Here is a 21,642-nt window from a genome sequence, read left to right as displayed (position 1 = left end):
TGGCATTGTTTTATGCAAACTTACTGAGATATTACTAATTTAGTGAAGATGAAATGGAAAAGAAAAGAGCTGTCGGGCTGTTTTACTCACTTTCCATTTTGCTTCCACTGTGAAAGGGCTGCATTGTTTGAAAAGGAAGGAGCCAGGCAGCCCAGAGAACAAAGGCTCTTAATTGTTCAGGAGAGCTTTGTTACTTTTCTGATTGGTCTTCAAAGTCATGGGCTTGCAGTCTCTATGTAAGTGAGGACTGCACGGGGTAGTCTAGACAAAGAACAGGCTTCAGACTAGTTGGGGTGCTGGTGGGAGAGAACAGCGCATCTTTAAACCAAATCTGGAAAACGAGACATCGCTTTCTAGAACCATTAAATGTTGAATGAGGAAAAACTATCCAGTGTCTCAACATTAACAAATCATCCTTCAAGTCTAACTTTCTCCCATCAAAATGAGAGAAAACCCTTTCTAATCTTTTTGCTTGATGTTGACAAATATCTGCAGTTCAGATCTTTCCAACAGATGTACAAGTGCTTTTCCTGAAAGCTGTGTGATCACCTTATTACTACTTCTGCTCACTCAGTTTTATGGCATGGTAAGTAAGAAACTCTAAAGTTTACTAAAAATACAGGTACTTTACTGTGGAGGAAAAATACAGATAATGATTCTCAGCACTTGACCTTTGGAAATAAAACAAACGGGAACTACAGACTACTCATACCTACGTCTGTCCATACCCATGAGGTAGCTTCTTTCCTCTGCAGAGCTATCTCCCTTGAGTGCCTAATAATTTTTTTCACCCCTGTGACAGCCACATTGCTGTCAAGAGCTACACATAAACCTACTTCTAAAAGCCCCTTACAGACTGCAGAGTGTATCTGCTTCTGCTCTGTATGGATAAGGCCATTTTGAACATACTCTGTCCTTCCCAATATTATCTGGGCAACAAATCACAAATGATCTGTGATTCTGGCGTCTCCAGTGTACAGTAACAACTGTGACCACCTGTAGGATGCTGCAGCAAGGTCATAAAAAGCTGCATGTACAACTTAACTATATTGACAGTTTGTTGTTGTGTTTGTTGTTGTTGTCGTTGTTTGTTTTTTACTGGAACCCTAAAGGCAACAGGAGGAGCTTGGAGTTCTCTGCCCTCTGGGATTTGCATGTGTAATGGCAGTTTTTGTGTGTGAGTGCATGACACATTGTACAATGATAACAACCCTCTCCTGCGGTACCACGTAAACCTGTAAGAAAAACTACAAATGTTTGCTAGGGGAAAAGCTTTGGTCAGACAAGCAGCAAATATAAAATTCAGGTGTTCTCTGAAATGTTACATTTGCATAACCTCTCTGTTTATAGCAAGCACCGGTCCTGCTCTTGGCAAGTGCCACATTCATCTGCAGTCCCATCAGGATCCCTTGATTTCTCAGATTTTGACTGCAAGATGCAATAACAAGGAGCCACATCTGGGGGACAAACCACACGTGACGTGCCAAAGTGCAAGGAATATTGACAACGTGCATAGAGGTATGACTGAATTAGGCAAGAAAGCCTTAATCAGTTTAGAGCAATAGCTTTGGCAACAATACCTCTAAGTTCAAGCTAGCAAAACAAACACCTATCACTGCCCCTCAGCAGGATCACACAGACCATGTTAAAATCTGTGCTGCCACAATTTTACTGCTATGAATGAGATCAGAAGCACATACAGTGCTTCAATCTTAACTCAGGTTACCCTGTAGACATAATTACAAAGCTAGCTGGACGTAGCAACATATTTTGCTCAGTCCTTTACAATATCATCTCCCTGGAGGCTTTCTGTGACAAATGCATGGAGGCATTTTAAGAGACATTACTTTAAGAGCATTACCTGCACATCACAATTCTTAATTCACTAGAAAACTTCAAGATCAACCACAGGATAAGGTGTTTTGAATCTCAGTGACACCCAGTTCCACAGACAGCTCTCCCTGCGTGTGCGTGCCCAAGATAGTTCTCTTTTAGGGCTGATATGCTGTTTTACATTCTGCTCATTACTTCCTACCCTTTGGTTTTGTATTTGGAACATAAATGGCATTGCATGGTGTTATAAAGAGGACATCAATTCCTCCCAAAACAGAAATCACTTATAATAATTAAGACTTAAGAAAAATAATTCTTTAAACAAAGTTTTGCTCACATTTAGTCTCTGTTGAAGACCAAGAATTCTTGCAATTTCTTTGCTTTCCTGCATATTTCAAAATCAGCTTGAAATAAGTGTCAATCACTAACACATGTATTAAACCAACATCTCTGCCCATACAGCACTTTTTTCCTGCTGTACCTGAACTCAGCCCAATTAAAAGTCCAGTTACAGGAAAAGAAGAGCAACCTCACCTGCCACACCGGATCCGTGTGCTTTCCTGACTTAGCGCTACTCTTGTAGCTGGGCTGGGAGGTTGCCTTCTTCAGGTTGTAGATGGCCACGTTGCCGTCATAGAAGCCCACTGCCACGAGGTAGGGGCGGTCATTGTGGATGTCCAGGCACATGATGCCACTCTCACTGCTGAAGACATACTCCGGGAAGGAGGGGTTCTTCATGGTGTAGAGCAGGAGCATGCCATGGCTCTGCTTCATGAAGTCATCTAAACAAGAAGGAGTTTTTGCTGTTAAATCAGTTTCTAAGATTCTTTGCTATTGCAATATATGATCTGAGAGCACTCACCTATGCCTAAAATCAACCTGCATGCAAGGCTATCTGGGAAAGACATCAATCACAGGACTAAATGGTCAAGGTGGGGTGCCCGCATCTGAACAGCCTTTTCTTCATTGATATGTCAGGTATGTGGGGACAACATGCGTATGCAGAAAAACTACTGTTTTAGCAGTTTATTTCTAGGAGGAGACTTAAGAGCCTTGGAAAAAAAGTGTATCTGAACCTCCTGGACACTTCTTTCTTTATGCTTGAATTTCATTAATATTGCACACATTGGCAGTATTTGATATTAAAGCCTCCCCTCTTTCTTCAATGAAAAGCATTTCACTGAAGTATCTGTAAAGCATCATTTCCACTGCCATTACACATAACTGTACAATGCACAAGTCATTGCAGCTTTATTTTCAGCTTATGTCTAACATCTCCTCTTTGTTTGGCATAGAAGCTCTCTCTTGCTAAAACTTCCCCCTCCCCTTTTTGTCTGCTTACTTTCACCTCTTAATGCTGCCTGAAATTAGCTCTCCCTATTCTCAATAGGACTATTGCTTTTTTCTTTTTTTTTTTTTCTTATGTCCTGACTGTCCTCTGCAATTCTCAAGCTTTTTGCTCGTCTAAAAAACAATTTCCAAATTCATTTAAAGGGGAAGAAAAGCTGTTGATGCAGATAAGCTCTCCAGAAGCAAAGGAGGAGCTTTCCTAATCTATCAACACAGTGCTCACTCTGAGGGCATCCTAGCTATCTCTCCAAACACTTTTTTTCCTGTCAAATGCCGTCTGGTACATAGTATATGGGAAACAGATTTATGGTTTTCTGTGATTTAAGTACCTACTATGCATCTTATTTCCAGAGCAGTCATTTCCTTTTAAAAGTGCTTCTTGCCCTGCCTGACATTTTGACCAACCTGCAGGATAAGGACTTGGTAAATGTGTACCCCCGTGATAACACTAACTTCAGAGAACTTTCCTTGGCAGCAGGCTGATCCCAAATCAGCACACAGGTGCAGATGTTACTTGCCTCAATTTTATCAGGGCCACATACAACATCCAAAGCATTAGTAAAGCAACCCGTACATCATTAAAACAACTCGTGCTGCTTTGTATTTGGAAGGTGGAAATGGTCTAGCTTTCCAAGTACGCAGCACTCCTTTTCACAGGTCCTTCTGTACACTGGGGTGAAGCAGGGAAAAGAAATATTTTGCAGAAAGGTGAGATTTCAATACTGGCATCGCTTTAAATATATTTGAACCCAAATAATATTATTAACACATTTTTTTGGAAGAGAGAGAAGCTGATTCTTAGAATTCTAGTTGAAAGGAAATGAACATGTTTTCTCCATCAGAGGTTTGCTCTGTCCTTAGAATTCACAGAATTCTTTGTTCTAAGCCAGTTAATATCATTGAACGGGTATTAGGCTGAGGTCTGGTTCTGATAAGGATGAATCCCTCCCCTCCCCAGCAGCAAAAACACTTGGAAAGGCTGTGGAAATGACCTACCAGGAATGACTCACATCAGAATGGACTAGAAAGTCAAATCCGTTAGATAACTTTTGAACTCGAGCTGATTCACATGCTCATTTCTCCTGGAGTGTGCCGAACAGCCAGCCAGGCATGTTTACAAAAAGTCTGTGGCACATATTTGTTTTCTCTCTGTTGGCACTGAACTGAGGGGCTTCAGATGGCTGTCGCCCATGCTCTCTGCACAGACAGCTCAGAGACACACCTTCAGAGGGTGAATCAGCCCACCAAAGATCCGAATTGATTTCTGGATGTGTTTCTTTGCTCGTCTGGCAGTATCACAGGCCAGCTACATTCTTCAAATGAGGGAGCAGGCATTTAATTAGGAAAAATAGCAGCATCAGCAAGCCTCCATGGAGTTTAGCCTGAATGGAAAAGCAAGGTCCCAAGAACAAGACCTAACAGAGTGAAACATGGGATTCAGTTTGCAGATTAAGACACCCAAATGCAGGTCTACCTGCAGCTGTCTGTCTGAGCACTCAGAGGCTAAGCTCCCATTGTGATCCACAGAGATAAATCTATCTAATTCCCCCTAAATGCAGAAAACCCACCTTAGAGAAGATTCCTATATTTTGTCTGCTGATTTATTCTCTGTGCTCCAGTGACTGTAATAGCCAAGCCTCCACTGACTGTTAAACTCATCTTAATCCCAGAGTTGAATCCCACCCATTGCCTCCTGTATGTTATGAAATACAGCGGATGTGGGTTAAAACTCACAGTGTGTGAATACTGCACATAAGTCTGCATAATGTGATTGCTAATGTACAGCTTATGTCTGATGAAAGGCAAAGTGAAGAGAATAATCCACAATTAACACTGAAGCATGGCACATAAATCCAAGTAAAACAATAACCTTCTGAGAGAGCAGGCATACAAATCTATTTCAATTAGGGGTGAAATCTCACCCAGAGTCCTAGGCTGTAACACACCTACATGTTCTTTGACAAATGGAAAAAAATAGCCATCTTTCATTAGTGATATTCCATACTACAGAATGGAAGGGAACAACACATAACCCAAAGCAGCACATCTGTGATATAGCTTTAAAGCATAGGCTTTTCACCAAAAAGGCCTGTGTTTTTCAGCAAAACCTAGCAGAGCACTGCGGTGTGCCCCAAATCTTGTGTGGTCTGTCTCTGCGGACACAGGTAGCCCACTGAAACAATGGTAGAAGAGCACAGAGCACATGGCAAAGCCAAGGGCACAGACCCAAAGCTGGCAGTGGCTGCACCGCTGCAGGAGCTGAAAGCAGCAACATCAGAGCTGAGGCAGCTGCGCTGCGCTGCACGGATGCACCAGGATGCACTGGAAGAGCCGAGAGCATCTGCCCTATGCAGACCCACAAAGCACAAATTGAAATGTGGCTCTTTTTCTGAGATACAAGGGCTGGAGACACTAGAGACACCAGACAGTTATTCTGACAAGCATGCCAGCAGGAGATTTTCTTCTCTAGTGCAGGGAGATGCAAGGCTGTACAGCAAAAAGAGGATTGAGCAGACTCTTGCTGTAATGAGGAAGAGCTGTATGTGATGAGGATCCTCAGTGTTCATCTGAGCAGAGGTTACATTTCAAACCCTGACATGTAACAAGTGTATATGGGAAGAGAAGCTTTGCTAACGTAAGATGCAATAGCATTATTACTGGTCTCAACCTGGAGAACTGAGCCTGTATCACATGCAATCGGACGCAGGTTTCAAACCAACTATCACTGCTATCTAAAACATTTGTCTGTATTTCCATACAGAGCTGAGCAGATTCAACATAAATCCTTTTCAAAAAAATACTAATGGGAGCACAGTACCTTGGAATATCACTGCAGTATCACCAAATACCTCATGCAAAACAAAATAAATTTGAAAAGCATTTAAATATTTCACTTTGATATTTACTTAGTGCTTGTTTTAACAGATTATTCATTTATATTTTTCTTAGATTAATTTAAAAGCTTTTAAATAAATATTTGATATCAGATCAAAATACTTTGGTTGTTGGATGGAAATTTTTGATTTGCTTCATCTTTCATGCTTGCTTCACAAAAAGTCCATAAGGCATGTGTGTTTTTCCTCCATTTCTTACAAAATGCTTGGTGGCCAAACCTGGAAGCTCAACTCAACAGTATCCTCAAGTTAGAAGCCAGTGTCAGTTACAATGCTCAGGGTAAATCCCATATACATGTAGTAAATCTCAGAGTGTGAACTCTCAATGGTCACAAGTCAGTGTCGAGATTTTTACCACCCAAGAAGCTAGTGCTATAGATTATTATGTCATGGACTGGCAAATTATCCTCTCTCTGGAGGATTTAGAAGCCCAAACGCTACAGCCTCACATCTTAGATCCTATGATACATGTCTTTTTTCAATCAAGACCACCAGCTGTCTCACTGATATGGCTTGGACTGAGGAATCACCATCCTAAAAGGAAACGCCACTGCTAAAACCCATCCTTTCTCCTCCAATAGCCCATCTAAAAAAGGAAGCAAGAAGGAGAAGCATGGCTGTGAACAGCTGCTTGGTTCTGAGCATCACAGCTGCACAAGCACATCTACATTCCTTTCCTAGATATGCCCACACTTTGATGAGCTTGCAGGCTGGGGCTCTCTCCTTTAGGCTTGGATTTCTGAGCAGCAAAGGGAGGGGGCTGGCTGTGCTTTATACCCGGTTACGTGATCTCCTCCAGGGAGAAGAGATCAGTTTCAACAACAAAAGTTAGGGTACCCAAAGAAGTGGCTCAGCTGTTTACTCACCTTTCAAATATTTAAAGGGTAGAGGACAAAAAAAGGTTATCTGCAGGCCAGCAAATGTCCCCAAGCAAAGTATAATTAATACTCAGTTCTGTAAAACCCTGTGCACAGCCTAAGCATATGCCTGTGCTACAGCCTGCATGGCACAGATGACAGAGCAAGACACAAATTAATGAATTCTCAATACAATTTTTTTTCTCTCTCAGTGAGCAAAACCTGTGCAGCGTGGCACTGAGCACAGGCTCATCTACCCCGCTGTGGAACATGCTGGGTGAGCGTGTGCTGCTTCAGCAAGACTCTCTCCTCGCTTACTGAAATAGCTCTGCCAACTCCACACTTCCCTGCGGTCGCAGAATGGGCACGCTGTAAGAAAGGAAACGGCTGGCACTCCAGGCTTTGCTGTATGCCAAAAGTTGAGAAAAATCAGAAAAGAACAAATCTTTCCAAGGAGCTCAGAGAGTTTGGACATGTGTTGAATGTGTTTTCAAAGGCTTGTGAGGACTAACAATAATAACTGGAAGTTTTATAGCACTTCAGAGTGCTTCGAGCAAGCATCTGCAGCACTGCTTCTTACAGCCAAGGGAAAGAGAAAGGCGAGGGACTGTCCAAGACATTACAGCAAGCTGGAAGAACAGGGTGCAGAACCAGGACTTCATAGGGCTCTGCTCAAGGTGGCCCCATCCCAGGATCCCCAAGAGATTTAAACTGGAATCACTGGTGCCCATTTTATTTCTACTCCTTAGAGAGTCCACAAGTACTCGAGTATATGGCTGTGTTGATACAAACCCTGATCACTGTGGATCCGGCTGGGAACCACACTGTGGGCAGGGAAAAGACTTAACACCAAACCACCTCAACAGTCCCTTCCCAGAAAAGAAAATGTTTTGAGAATTCATTACTTTGTAGCTCAGGGCCAGAAAGCTTGGCCTTCTCTATTTCACAGCTCACAAGTGTTACAGGTATATCCTGCTCTGAACCCTGTAGCTCGGTTTTGGCTGGTACGTGCATTCTTCACTTGAAGATCTCAAGAGACAGAGAGGCCATTGTTTCATTTCATAGTTTGTTTGAATTCTTGATCACTCTGAGTGATTAAAAAGTTGCACCTAACTCCTTATTGGCCTTGTCTGGCTTATCACTATTAATTCTTCGCTTATCTCCGTTGGATGAAAGACTTCTTTCATATCTGGCACTTTCTCTTCCTTAAGATACTTGAAAACTGAATGCTAGTCACCTTTCAGCATGTTTTTGATAACCTTCACAGCCTGAACTCAAAAATCCTATTTATTTTCACCAGCCTGGCACAGAGCTCAGCAAAAGGCTGGGAACCATCACAAGCTTTGCCACACCAGTCACAGGCACTGCCCTCACAGCTGCAAAGCCACTTCTCAGCAGATGTGGAGAAATGTAGAATATTAAGAAATTTTCCACAGATATGTGGAGGACATAACATAGCTAGGACTTATGCTGCCGAGGCAAAATTCACTTGCAGCCAGGATTTTAACTGGACATTGTTCTCTTTCCACCTTTAAGGTATCTTCTGCGACACTTGAATCAGCCTGGGGCTCTTTACCAACTACCTCCAGGTATTTCTGCATCCTCTGAAATACACTGGCTCCAGAATCAAACTTAATATTCCAGTATCAGCCTCTCTCATGCTTAAACCATCTCTCTGCTGCCACCCAGGAGTCCCTGTTTGCACTCCAAGATCATGTTCACCCTCTGCCAAAATATCACACTGGGAACTCAAATTTATTGCTTGTCCACAAAAGCCTCCTTTATTTTTTTATTTTCTTAGAGTTGTTGCCTTCCAAGACACAGCACTCCTCCTTGTTTAGAGAGATATAATGTTATATTTGGCTGCATTAAAATGCATTTGGTTTTTATAATTCCAATTTACAACAAGATTAATCACTCTGTACAACAGCCCGGTTCACGGCGTGATTTACAACTCCACCTGCCTTTTCATCAGTCACACATTTCATCTGTTGTGAGTTTATATTTCCATCCAGAGGACCAACAAAAATAATGCCTAGCTGCAGGGCCACCACTGATCTCGACAGCACTCCCTCTGAGACACTGTCTCAGCTGGTATCTCCACTGGCGTTTATTTCCTGACATCTGTCAGTGGAAGTTGAATCCTGCTGCTGAGACCTCTGGTGCTGGGCTGGGCATTTTGCAGCCCCAGGGATGAGCATACGCCCTCCGGTCAGCAGCAAACTCTGCAAGCTCAGAGCAATCCCATCAGTCCAGCGTAGGCAAATCACAGATCATTGTGGTTTATTCAGATGTCTGAATGTCACATTTATCATTCTGCCTGACACCTCTCCCCAGCCACTGGACAAATTCCTGGTACTCTTGATTGTGTTAACGTTAAACAGCTGTGGCTCTGCTTAGGCACCACAGAACTTGCAGTTTGGGTAGAAGTGAGAAGAAACAGGATTTTGACATCTTTTGGACATTTTGCAAAAGACAAAATTGACAGGTGACGAGGCAGGCTGTAATTTATACACAACCTGAGGCCGTGCCACAGTCCTAATAACTGCTGCAGGCTCCACACATGTCAGAGGCAAGACACACACTTCAGAAGCACAGACCGATAGATAAAAACAGCCTGTATGGAAATGAGCTGTCACAAATGTTTGCATCTTATCCTAAAATACCGTCTGGCAAAGTAATACAAAAGATGCTGCAGTCATCTGGGACAACAAAAACTGAAGATGTAGGAAACACCTGGAGAAAAGCACTGTTTGTCACTGCTTGCTACAGCAGAGGCTCAGAGGCAAACAAGAACAGGGGAGAACAGGATGAAAAGACTTCCCAAAAATAGCAGGAGTGTTTGACTTGCAGCTTGACTCTCCCCTGCTTCACACGAAGGAGAGCAGGTGAGCGCTAGAAAGAAAAGGAATATGCTATTGGGCTGAGGTTGCAATGCTCCAAATAATACCAGACTTCTCTCGTTCTGATCAGAGAGGACTTTGAATTATAGGTTTAGAAGGCACTAAAATTACTTTTAAAAATTGCTTCTTTAAAAAAGATACTCATAAAGATTTGGTTTTGCAATGCAAACAGTAATAGTGCAAATGCTCCAATGTTGTATCAACTTATACTCTGAAGAAAGTTTTTTTAAAAAAGAGCAAGAGAGTCCATACGATGAAAGCACAAGACTGGCAACAGGGAGATTTGTATTCCAGCCCCTGTGCCAAACAGCTAATGTGGTTTTAGTCCCTTCTTCACCATACTTCTCACAGCACTCCTGAGGATGCACATCACAGAGGGAGGAAAAGAGTGACTGATGGGGGCTATAAAAGTTCCACATATCAATACCATTCAAAGCAATACTCCTGTTGCTTTCTGGAATACATTCGTGTTCTGACCCTCCGACTGACAGCCTAACAATCTCAGATAATGCATAAACTCTTCAGAAGCCAGGGACTGAAGGACACTTTCCAGCTCCAACACTCATCTCCGCAGAGCACTCCAGAGCTGGGAAGCCGGGCTAATCCTACCAGTACACATTTGGCAGCAGCTGTCTCAACCAGCTGAACTCTTGCTCCTGCCTTTCTTGTTGTGGTCAGCTTAAGCTGCAATCTTGATAGTGGTTTACTATTTAATACCTGAGGCTCTCTCTCTTCTATCCCTGTTCTAAAAATCTGTTATATTTAATAGCATTTGCAACCAACTAAATATTTAAGAGTGCCATCAAGTGGCCAAGCGCTTGTTAGCAGCAGGGGGCTTCCAGGAGGCACACACCATTCAGAAATCCCCAGGATCACGCCACTAACAGACCTCTATAAATGTGCCACCTTTGGATAACCACACCAGCCTGCTGTTACTGCAAACAAGCCAGGCTGCCGGCATCTCAGCATTCCTGACCTGATGAGCAATGAGGGGGATGCATGCTCTGCAGGAGATGCTTATGTATTCTATAATTAAAGGACAGACACATTAGAGTTTTATGATGGTGCTGCAGCCTCTTGAAAGCAGACAGATGCCTGATGAGATGGATGCGTACAGGCTAGACCGTGGAGGAGGCAATTAGGAATGATACTGCAGCTCAGAGAACTTTTCTGAAGACATTTGGCAGAAGACCCAGATTTGACTGAGGAGCCCAGGAGAAGCAGCGTTACATAGGCCAACCTGCAGGCAATTTTGCACGGGAACATACTTCAAACAAGAACGAATATGAGAGCAGCCATTATGACACATGCCCCACCGCATTTTCAGCAGCAGTTTACATCAAACACTTCTGAAAGTGTATAAAAACAGGGCATTAAAAAAGCGACGTATTTTTCCAGCAGACTGTCTAGGCCCCTATTAATTTGTGGTCCCAGAGGTCCTCTTCCCCCTTCCCTGTGCAGAAGCCAGATATCGATGATTAAATCTGGACAGTATCTTTCAGCATTCCTCTTTGTACATGGCTGGAATATAGACCAGCTATTCTCACAGTAATTTCCTTTTTCTTTTTTCTTTTTTTTTTCTTTTTCTTTTGGCCTGCTCTTATTTTTAGTGCATGAAATACTTTGCATCTGAAACAGATCTGTGAAGCATATGATTGGTGATTAGTGTAAGTGGTTTTTAAGAGCTACTAAAAGTAATTTCAGAGCAAAACTATTAGTTTTCTAGAAAACTGAATTAAAACAAAAGTAAATTCTGTGTTTGTTAGTCTCAGATAAAGTCTGTTGCCACTTATACAGCAACAAAGCAACAACTTTCAATCCTTTGATCAGATAACAGAGGCAGAAGAAAAAAGAATAATTAATGGCAAGAAGAGAGAGGATCCTTCCGAGTGAAATTTCTGAACAGCAATTAGCTGTTATGAGAGAATGGGACTGGTACAAAAGGCTCGCAAAAAGCATCAAATACCTGTGCAAACCATGGGCCAAATTTTGGCTCACACTTAGATATGGTGGGAATAGGATGGAAAACAAACAAAAACGAAAACAAAACACAACAAACAAACACAAAATCAATGAAGATCTGAGATTGGAAGACACCTCTGGAGATACCTAGTCCAACCACGAACTCATCTAGAGGATGTTGCCCAGGTATGTTATCTAGTCAGGTGGGGTTTTTTTTGTTTATCTCCAAGGAGGTATCTCCACAGCCTCCCTAGGCGAACTCTTTCATTGTTCAACCATTCCCACAGTGCCGAAGTTTTGTCTTATGGACTTCTTGCTATCTCAAGAGTCTGGCTCCACATTTCTTTTTTCCCATCCACCAGGTATTTATAAACCTAAGAAGAAACTTCCGCCTTTCTCTATAATAGCCAACTTTGTAGGATTCCACTCTGGGAAGCCAACCACACTACACAAGCTAAACCGAACTACAAGTCTGGTCAAGACCATGGATTTGCTGTGGGAATTAAAGGGGGGTTTAGGTCCACATTACCTCCTGTCCACACCAGCTAGGCTGCTGATGGGCAATCTGGCTTCCCTCCAGCATCTCTGCAGCTAAGGATGAGATGCAGAGCATCTAGGAATTACGTTTTGCTCCAAAAAAAACACTCTCCTATGCTGTGTAAGCCAAGGCAAGGAAAAGAGTGCACCTGGGCTCCTACACATTAAGGAGCTGCATCTAGCCCTAGGCAAGACAAAGACAACCTGCTGGAAACTGAACACTACAAAACACTCAGACACTTTTCAGATCAAATACCATGTCATCGTGCGAAAATCAGATCCCAGTATTTTGCTGGGGTGATCCTGTCCTTCTAAAAAGTCATACATCATCAAGGCTACCCAGGAAGGCTTAGTCAAATGTCTCCAAACTCCAAAAGCTTTGACTTCTAGAATCTCACATCCACAGTTTCAGCATCTTAAGAATCTACTGTGCTGGCCTCTCCTTTAAGTATTCATCAGACAAATAAGACAGATGATGCAACTGTCCCTCTATGAAGATCTCTTCTGCAGCGCTGGAAAACATTTCATTGGGTACCATTTCATGAGAGGAACTGGTGAATGCCAACACATCCCACTTGGAATAGGATCTTTTCTTAGCTCTCTTATACCTGGAGGAATCTGATGAGAATAACTCAGGGCTGAATGAGCTGGCAACAGTTCACAGAGCAATACCTGCTACCTTTCTTTTATGGCATAGGAGACTCTTTCCAACAGCATTCAATTCCTAAAATTTAGCAGTGATCTAAATCCACTATAATACTGTTGAAATATTCAGGATGCCCTATGCACAGAGTAAATCTCACATTCCCCACAAATAAAATTCATGTTCTTCCTATCTTATAGCCAGGAAAACAGAAGTGGAGAAAAGCTGCTGAAGGCACAACCCAAGCTAGTTATATGATTCACAGCTTAGAATCTTCAATGATACAGAGATTTAAGCATCCCCGAGTAATTCTCTTCTACCTTCTGCAGTTGATTTTATGCCACAATACTCTAAAATTCACTTTTGTCATCTCTCATCTGAATTACAGGAAACTGATATCCCTGAGAACAAAACAAGTAGCACTCAAGGGGAAAAAAAATACAGAGATTACAGTACTGTTCTGGTGTTCAATGTGTCTAAAAACTCAGAATTCAGTCTGTACTTATTCTTCAATGACCTGTTATTTTAAAGTATTCCTAATAGAATCGTAACCTAAAGCAGCCTGTGATACAAGTCAGTGGAGGCTAAAATCCAGATATTTGTGCTTATATTCTGACAGTCTAGTAGCCTGCCAAACACTACCAAGCATGAAGTGAAGAACAGAACGCTATAACTGAAATCCCTAAGTCCTGATCAGTAGGGAGAAATGTTATACTGAACAACATATTTTTGTTGTGCAGTGGCAAAAGCCAAAGGTAAGCTAAGAAGAGTTTTGATGTCTCAGAAGCTTCAACTCTAATGAAAACTTTACATTAGATACATTTCCTTCAGGTTTTTACTGATCCCCTCTGTTGAAAAATGATCCCTACTCATCTCCAGAACAAAAGACAGAAGAGAAAAGTCTTTGAAGAAAACGCCTTTAATGGGGCCTTATGCAATTTCTTTGTACCATTCTGACCTAGGAATAATGACAAGCTATCTAACTTTAGGAGCTTACAAACTATGTATTGCTTATGTAACTTATGTATTGCTAGAATTAGTAATGGCATGAACCCAACATAGATTTATAAATTTTAAAGCCAGAGGAGATCATTGTGATGAATAAATTCTGTATTTGTTCCTATGCTTAATTACTTCCTCCATTAAAAAGTCAATTTATTTCCAGCTCCCTGAGATCCCTGAATTCTACCTCCTGTTGCTAGATTCCATCCTAGATGAATATCTAAGTAAGATGAAAAGGTTCTGTTCTGTAAGGTATCTCCTTCCTTTCCCTTCACATACTTAATGGACAGTAAGCAAATTACTACTTAAACTTATCTTTAATAAGATGAGCTGCTTAAGTATCTCACTATAAGGCAGAGGTTGCAGACGTAAGTCATACTGTGGCTTATCTCTGAACTTTTCTCAATTTTAACATTCATTGTGAAGGCTGATCTGTTGCTAGCTAGATAAACAACACTCCAGTAAAGGTCTGACCAGAATCACACACAGCAGTGGCACCTCTTCCCTCCTGCTGGTCTCTGGTTAGTTAAAGCATACAGCACCTGGTGTCAGACCCCTATGGTGAACTTCTGCAGCTGCCTAGTGGCCTTTTAGATTGAGCTGGAAGTTTTCTTTTTCAGAGTGTACATCAAGGTAGAAGAATATTTTCAAGTCTGTTTTCATGACAGACACAAAACAATCTCATCATGGGCTGCTACTATAAATGCTGATCTCTCTTTCCCTCTGCCATTTCTTCTTACCCACTCTTTGTTCTAACTCTGTGACCCTGAGCTTGCTGACCTGCTTGAGAACCAATCATTTTAAACAGCATTGCCATCTCAGGGCACTGATGGTGATACTGTAACATCCAATCTATGTAATTAGCAGTTCTTAAATGAAATCTAAAGAGAGCTAGGTCTTCAAAACTGACTTGTGATCCAGTTCACAGACTGGGTTATTAACCAGTACAGAGAGATATCTGTCTAGTGAGTATCCTGCCCTTTGCAGGAACAAAAGATGGTTGGGTCAAGCTAAGAGCTCTCTTCAAAACAGAAACATGATGTGAGAGCACTGGTCTGGAGAAGCAGCACTTGAGGTTGAATAACATCTCTGAAAAAGGTCTCTGGAGTCACTGCGCCTTAAGGTGAATTGCTGGAATAGAGCCCCTTGTTTTGAGGCATGCCCTATGGGATCTGAGATGAATGCAGCTCTGGATAAGTGTTGTCTTCTACAGGTCCCCTGGCACGGAGGCTTGGCTTTTTCATCAGTACAAATGCAAGCAGGATTGCCCAGCCTCATCTGGGAAGATGCAGACTATCAAGGCAGAGAGAAACTGAGATATCACAGCAATGGAGAGCATTTAAGTATCTAAAACAGAGATCCTGCCCCCTCTGCAATCCCAGGTCACCACAGAGAAGCTCTCATATCCATCATTACTACGTAACTACAGCACCAGGCTGGAAGACAGGGGCTGTTAGAAATTAGCTCTGCTAGGGGAAGTGCAGAGTAGCTTATCCAGCCCACAGCTATTCCTATCTTAACCCTTCTTGAAAGCCCTGTTTTGCCTGGAGGAGAGTCGGATCTTGTTTGTTTCTTTATGTTTCGTAATGGCTAGATGCCTCAGCTGGAGCAGAAAGGGCTTCAAATGAACAGTAGAAAGCTGACCTCTGGTGTTGGGAGCAGGGGTGCAGAGAGAAGACAGCAAGGAAGCCACACTCCCGTGCTCCTGAGCACTGCTTCACAGTCTGCGTAATTCTCCGTTAAGATTCACTCACTAACATCCCTTCGGACAAATGAATAAAACCAGCTGACGAATGAAAGCAACGTGTAGCAACAGGCTAGAACGCTTGGCAGGAGTATTGCTGTTTTCATTTTTGTGCTTTCATATCAATTCTTCCTCCACAAAGCATCTAATCAGCCGATGCTGTGCAGCATAAAATTAACGGGTTCGCTCAGAAAGCCGCCTCATGATGCCAGACAGCACGGTGGGATTGTTTGTAAATACTTGATTAGAAAAATCAATCAAAATTGGCATGAAAACATGTACAAATTAATGCTGTTCCACTACCGATCAGGATATTTATAATACAGAGGAGGAGGTGATGCCAGACAACATTAACATATGTGGTATTACACCAAATCCCTTCTCCAGCGACTCTGCCCTTACAAAGCCAGAATTTCTACAAATGCAGCCTGTAAGCAGCTGATAGACAGGAGCTAACATATTTTCCAGGGGATATATTGGGTGTTATGTTCTGTGCCATCATTACACAACACACAGAAGGGAAAGCACAGGAGCATCTCAAAGCTGTTGTGTGCACCCTCGGCCTTCTCTGCCAACTGAAAAAGGGAACGGGGCTCAGGGTAGCAATACTCCCTGCTTCCTCAGCACTGTGTCCGTTGGAAATTTTCCACAGATGAGCAAAGGACACAACAAGTCATTAACCGAGGATGTTTTCTTTGGATGCTTTCTTGCAGCAGAACCCTGTTTTAGGAACGCATTACCTTGCAGGAGTAGAAAAGAAAAAGAAAAGGATCTAAGTAGGGCATAGTCTGTGATGAACTTAAAGACTCTCTGGATAAACACCTACACAAGGAATTAAAAGGTCCCTGCTGCTGTAAGGAGACTCTCCTCCAGAAGGACGTGTCCTTGCCCTAACACCTGGCTAAAGTGGGAAATCCTTCATCTAGTTTCCAGTCCAAGCTCTGGTCTTTTACTTCTGAAGTTCAGATTTGGAGATAAAACAAACCCTGTGGCAAGGGCTGTCACGTGTCCTCCCACAGGTTTTCTATACAGCAAGTGAATCTGGCAGGATGCTTAAGAGCAGACAGAATCCCCTTCTTTTTAAGCATTAAGATAAGCATTAAGAAGTGCCACACACGTGTCAGAAGCCATTAGGCAGAACTAAGCCTGTCCTGATACAGAGTAACTGATTTCTGGAGACCCATTCCAGCCTGATTGTGTATCATTCTTTAATTTCACACTGACTTTTGTATGAAACCAACACTGCATTAGCCAAGAATTAAAATCAGACCAATGTGCTAATTTACAGATCCTTCCAAAAAATGAAGAAATACCTTATGTTGTAATGCAGAAGGCAGACATAGTCAAATACCTTCCCAATGAAAACAAGGGGTTGAATCTGATCTTGTTTATATAAACAGAAATTAAATATAATTCCATAGCCAGAGACTCTGGTAAGCCTGATCATGGAACCAGAATAGAGCCCAGCAGTATTTTAGATATCCCATGATTGCCCTCTCCTATCCAACACAGCAGGGAATGACATGACCACATAAATGCATGTGCTAAGTAAAAGAAAAAAACACATGATTAATAGTTCAAATGGCATCCAGTGAGGCTTGGAGAAAGCTAAGGGTTCGAGAAGCAGTGGAATTCAAATTGGGAAGACAACGTCTTGTTAAAATGTTGAGTCAGCTGGTGGTCAATACAGAACATGGTCCCAACCGACTGTCACTTGTAAATTGATTGTGTTTTCTTTCCCGTGGCACCTACTCTGAGAGTCCAGTTGAAGTCATTTATGCACTCCAGCAGAACTCAAGAAACAGTATTACAGTCTTAGTATTCAGGCTGGGACTACATACTGTCAGCTGTAACACCATATGCAAGAAATGATAAGAATTTGTTTCAAAGAAGAAAAGGAAATTGCAATTTTCAGAGCATGCTGTGAAGTTTGGAAGGGTTACAGGCTGTCAGAGATCTTGCAGTACAACAGGCATGTAGGAAGAAGCTAAGCTCTGATGCCTTTAAAGTATGGAAGATCCCAATGGAGCATAGGGTTTGGCTGGAAACCTCAAAAACCTTTTGGCAAATCTGAAAATATAGCTCTAACTTTCCTTTGCAAAACTTAATTCATTCTTCTCAGTGGGAATCCAAATTCAGAAAATTTCATTAAAAATCACAAATAGTTCAGCCACAACAGCAACCTAATTGCTACAGATAAACTGAGATGCCGTAAAGGAAGCAAATTAACAGCAAGGAATATCAATCTAGCAAAACTGGATCAGACCCATGACTTACCAGTAGTTTCCTAATTGTGTTCCAAGGATTGGAGTGGAGCTGCACGCTGGTCTCACAAAACATAAAATGGCAAAAGTTGTAATTCATCAGATCTGCGCAGCCATGAACCCATTGTGATTCTTCTCAGGTCACAGAAGTCCATATATTTGGGAACCACTGCCTCTGTGTTCTTGAAGAACACTGCTTAAAGAGCCGTGCAAGGCATCTTACAGACAGGAGCCACAACAGGGCTGCCAATTCCTGCAATATCGTGAGAGCTGCAATAGCAGGAGGTTTTCTTCCAAGCCTCAGCTTCGTTATTTAAGCACAAGTTCTGCTTCTGCTTTGTTTCAGAGCAAAACATTTCTAGCCCTCATGGCAATAAAAGAGGGTTTTAAAACACCAAACACATTTTGCTCTGAAAGCACAGAAGGCAAATAAAAAGAAATGAAGTCTTATCATTTGTAATAATCTCATGATTTTGAGAGCCTGCCTTGTGATCTCTGAATAATCAGACTTGGCAATACCGTAACAACCCTCAGGGAAAATTTTCCTGACTGCCAAAGAAATATTCCTTATTCCCTGAAACATGAAATCCCAATGCTTATTAGTATTGCCTTTTCCACTTCTAGTTCTTCCTGTTTTCTCACTTTCATATGTCAAATAGCTTCTTGCTGAAGACATCATAAATCTGTACACTGCATCCAAAATAGTTTAAAATACTTTATTTTTATTAAATTCAAAGACATACTTATTCCATCACTCCCTATTTCCTTAAATTGTGGCCCAGAGACCAGAATTTAGCTTATTTTGCTTTAAGGGGAGCTATTAAAAGAAACAACTATTAGTTAGTATACTTGTCAAGTTACTACATAAAAATAGATTATTTTCCCCATTGTGGTTTGTAGCAACATTGTTTACATATATGGTCTTGCCTTTAAGGGTGATCATGGCGTGCAGTGCAGCAAGGGGCAACTAAAGCCACAGACAGAAGTTACACAGAGGATTTTTTGCTTTCTTTATGCTGTTCTCATGTTGCTATTTTTCTGCACTACAATGTCACCCCAGGGTTTACATGCACGCTACTCATGCTGATTCATACAGCAGTGCTGTATAACTTACATTGCCTGAATAGATCCTTTTACAGTGCCCAGAATTTTTGTATGAAAACAACTAAGTTGAAGAAACAAAGCAATTAAAGTGGAAGTTCAGTTAATAACTAATCCATTTGGCCAGCACAGTCCCAACAGTTACACCACTGCTAATAATGTCTGTACAGAAGGTATGATCACAAACTCTGCAGACCTCACAGCTTGAGACTTATCTTTTCTCCATCAGAATTACACAAGATAGACGATTTCATCACAGCACATGGATATGAAATTATTGTCACAATATAAAGTAATCTAACACAAACAAACTGATTGAAGCGGCATATTCAAGGGTACTTAAGCATTACAGCTGAAACACATCAAAATTTATTTCAAGCTGGTACATCCACCGCATCTCAGCCACACACTGATGTGCTCATTAAGAATTCCTGCAGCACCTTCCACATTACAGGACTGAAACAAGGATGTTTTTTGTAGCATAAAAAAGAAAAGAAACCCATGCTGAAAATCCCCTGCTTTTGCCCTCAGGGAAACGCTTGCTGAATGGCAGACTATACACAAGGATCTGCCATTAAAGTGACTCCTTAGCATGAAAGGCTTCAAATGCAGTTGAAAAATGCACACCACCTGATCGTACCTAAGCCTGCAACAGTTAACATGAAGAAAAAAAAAAAAAGTAACAGAATTCAGTACAAACGATTCGTATGACCATGGAATTTTTCAACACCAACACTTAACTACAGAGGCTGCATTCCTACCATCATGAAAAAATCTTTTCACAATAGCTCTATCTTCCTATTAATGATTTTGAAACTTTTGAGCTTTAATAATACCGAGCTGATTAACCACAGTAAGCTATGCATCAGGCATTAAATAATCTCATCAAGTCAGCGTCGTTCCTTATCCAAGTGGCTGATTTCACAACCACGGTTGCATCTACAAAGACAAAATTTCTGGAAATCGTTGGATCCAGAGCCTTTTCCTGGCAGGCAACCATAGCAAATCCACAGCATAAGAAACTCTCTTAAACAACTAGATGTGCCTGCACTGGCCTTACATAGCTCTTATGCCTCCTTGGGATTTATCACCCCTGATATACTTATGAATGCTATGGAGGCTAAACAGATCAGTTAATTTAGTCTTCTCTTGTATGGAGGCTCTGGAATTCCTCAGAAAAAAGTGCCATATAGATCTGGTTTACTGTCAGGTGAAAGGATTTTACAAATTCCCATCCTTTGTGAATCTACACATTTGTCCATCTCCACTGTGAAATCCTAATGCATACAATTAAATCAAGATTGGATCTATACATTCTTGCTATCATTCTCTCTCTGACAGAACAAGAAGCACTCAGATTAAGAAATCTGCTTTATGGCCCATAGGAAGGTTTGTGGCAAGGAAAAATAAAGCAAGGAAAAGTAAACCAATTCCTTCAAACTACAGTTTAATAAGGAAAAAGAGTTAAGTATCTGTCATAAGTTTTGGCAAAGCTATATTGGTTTGTGTTTTATACAGATTATACTTTGTTAATTATCTACCTAAATGTTGGGTTATTGGAGGAACAGGATATGTGTCAGGCTTGGTTACAAGAGTCACTGGATGTTCCCTAAGGGATGGGGAGCCATTACCCAAGCACCGTAACGCGGCCACCGGTGCAGGGGCCTCAGCAGCCCTTGAACAGTGATGCTGCTGATGGTGGTCAGGGCCACTAAAGCCTGTTAGTGCCCAGGGACTTGGCAATATCTTTGTCACTTAGAATAGAGTGTGAGTAATAAACTTGATTCCAGGACTCTTGTTATGGAAAACTCAAGCTATGTTAATAACGTAACCTTAGTATTTAGCAAGGAGGAGAAATACAAAAATAAACAAATAGTGTTTGACTTATAGAGCACAGGAAAAAGAACACCTGTATTCCAGAAACAGAATCTTTAAAATACACAGAGCATAAAATGATACTTTTAAGAGAGCGTATAGAGCTGTTTCGCCTCTCCCCAACATCTGTATGTTGTCTCCTGCCAAGTCAAGGGGTCTCTCAGTATGAAAGGGAGGAAAGTCCTTAGCCAATTTTCATTATGGTACTGTCACCTTACCATCAATAGCAAAGAGAGTTAACCCATCTCTGCTTGGTTTCTCTTGTGCAGGCGCTAAAAAGGAATTCCCACAGTAACTTACATGTAGCTGTTTTCAGGGATAAAGCTAAGAAAGGGAAAGAGTCAGCCTAGCATTATCAAACAGGTAAGACTCTATGGCATACAAATGTTTAATCTCCTGTGGACTAAAATGCATTAATCAAACTAAATGGGCTAGACAGGGAGGCAAGTGGATAGAAGTTAATGGCCTGCAATGCACCGGAGACGCAACAGGATGGCTGAGCAGTTCCTTTGATCCCCAGGCTCTAAAAAAACCTCTTAAAACATCGTTCTCCCCAAACACATGAACAGAGCTCTTTATTATTACGTGCTTAACAAAATGCCACAGCAAAACACTACATTATGAGTTGACTTAAAATTAAATGAATCAAAAGGTTAAGGCTAGAAAAAAAAATAAGC

General features: G+C 41.6%; 1 protein-coding gene across 3 annotated transcripts in view; it reads right to left on the bottom strand.

The window, feature by feature from the left end:
* DNAI1 (dynein axonemal intermediate chain 1) overlaps positions 1–21,642 on the bottom strand; it is a 137,192-nt gene that overhangs the window by 70,991 nt on the left and 44,559 nt on the right. For all 3 annotated transcript variants that reach the window (XM_068667934.1, XM_068667936.1, XM_068667935.1), the window contains exon 13: positions 2,368–2,615. In XM_068667934.1, the coding sequence (XP_068524035.1) occupies positions 2,368–2,615 (248 nt within the window). The remainder of the gene's footprint in view (positions 1–2,367; positions 2,616–21,642) is intronic.

The sequence above is a fragment of the Anas acuta genome, chromosome Z, assembly GCF_963932015.1.
Source record: "Anas acuta chromosome Z, bAnaAcu1.1, whole genome shotgun sequence".
Classification (NCBI taxonomy): domain Eukaryota; kingdom Metazoa; phylum Chordata; class Aves; order Anseriformes; family Anatidae; genus Anas; species Anas acuta.
This window is presented reverse-complemented; position numbering and strand designations above follow the sequence as displayed.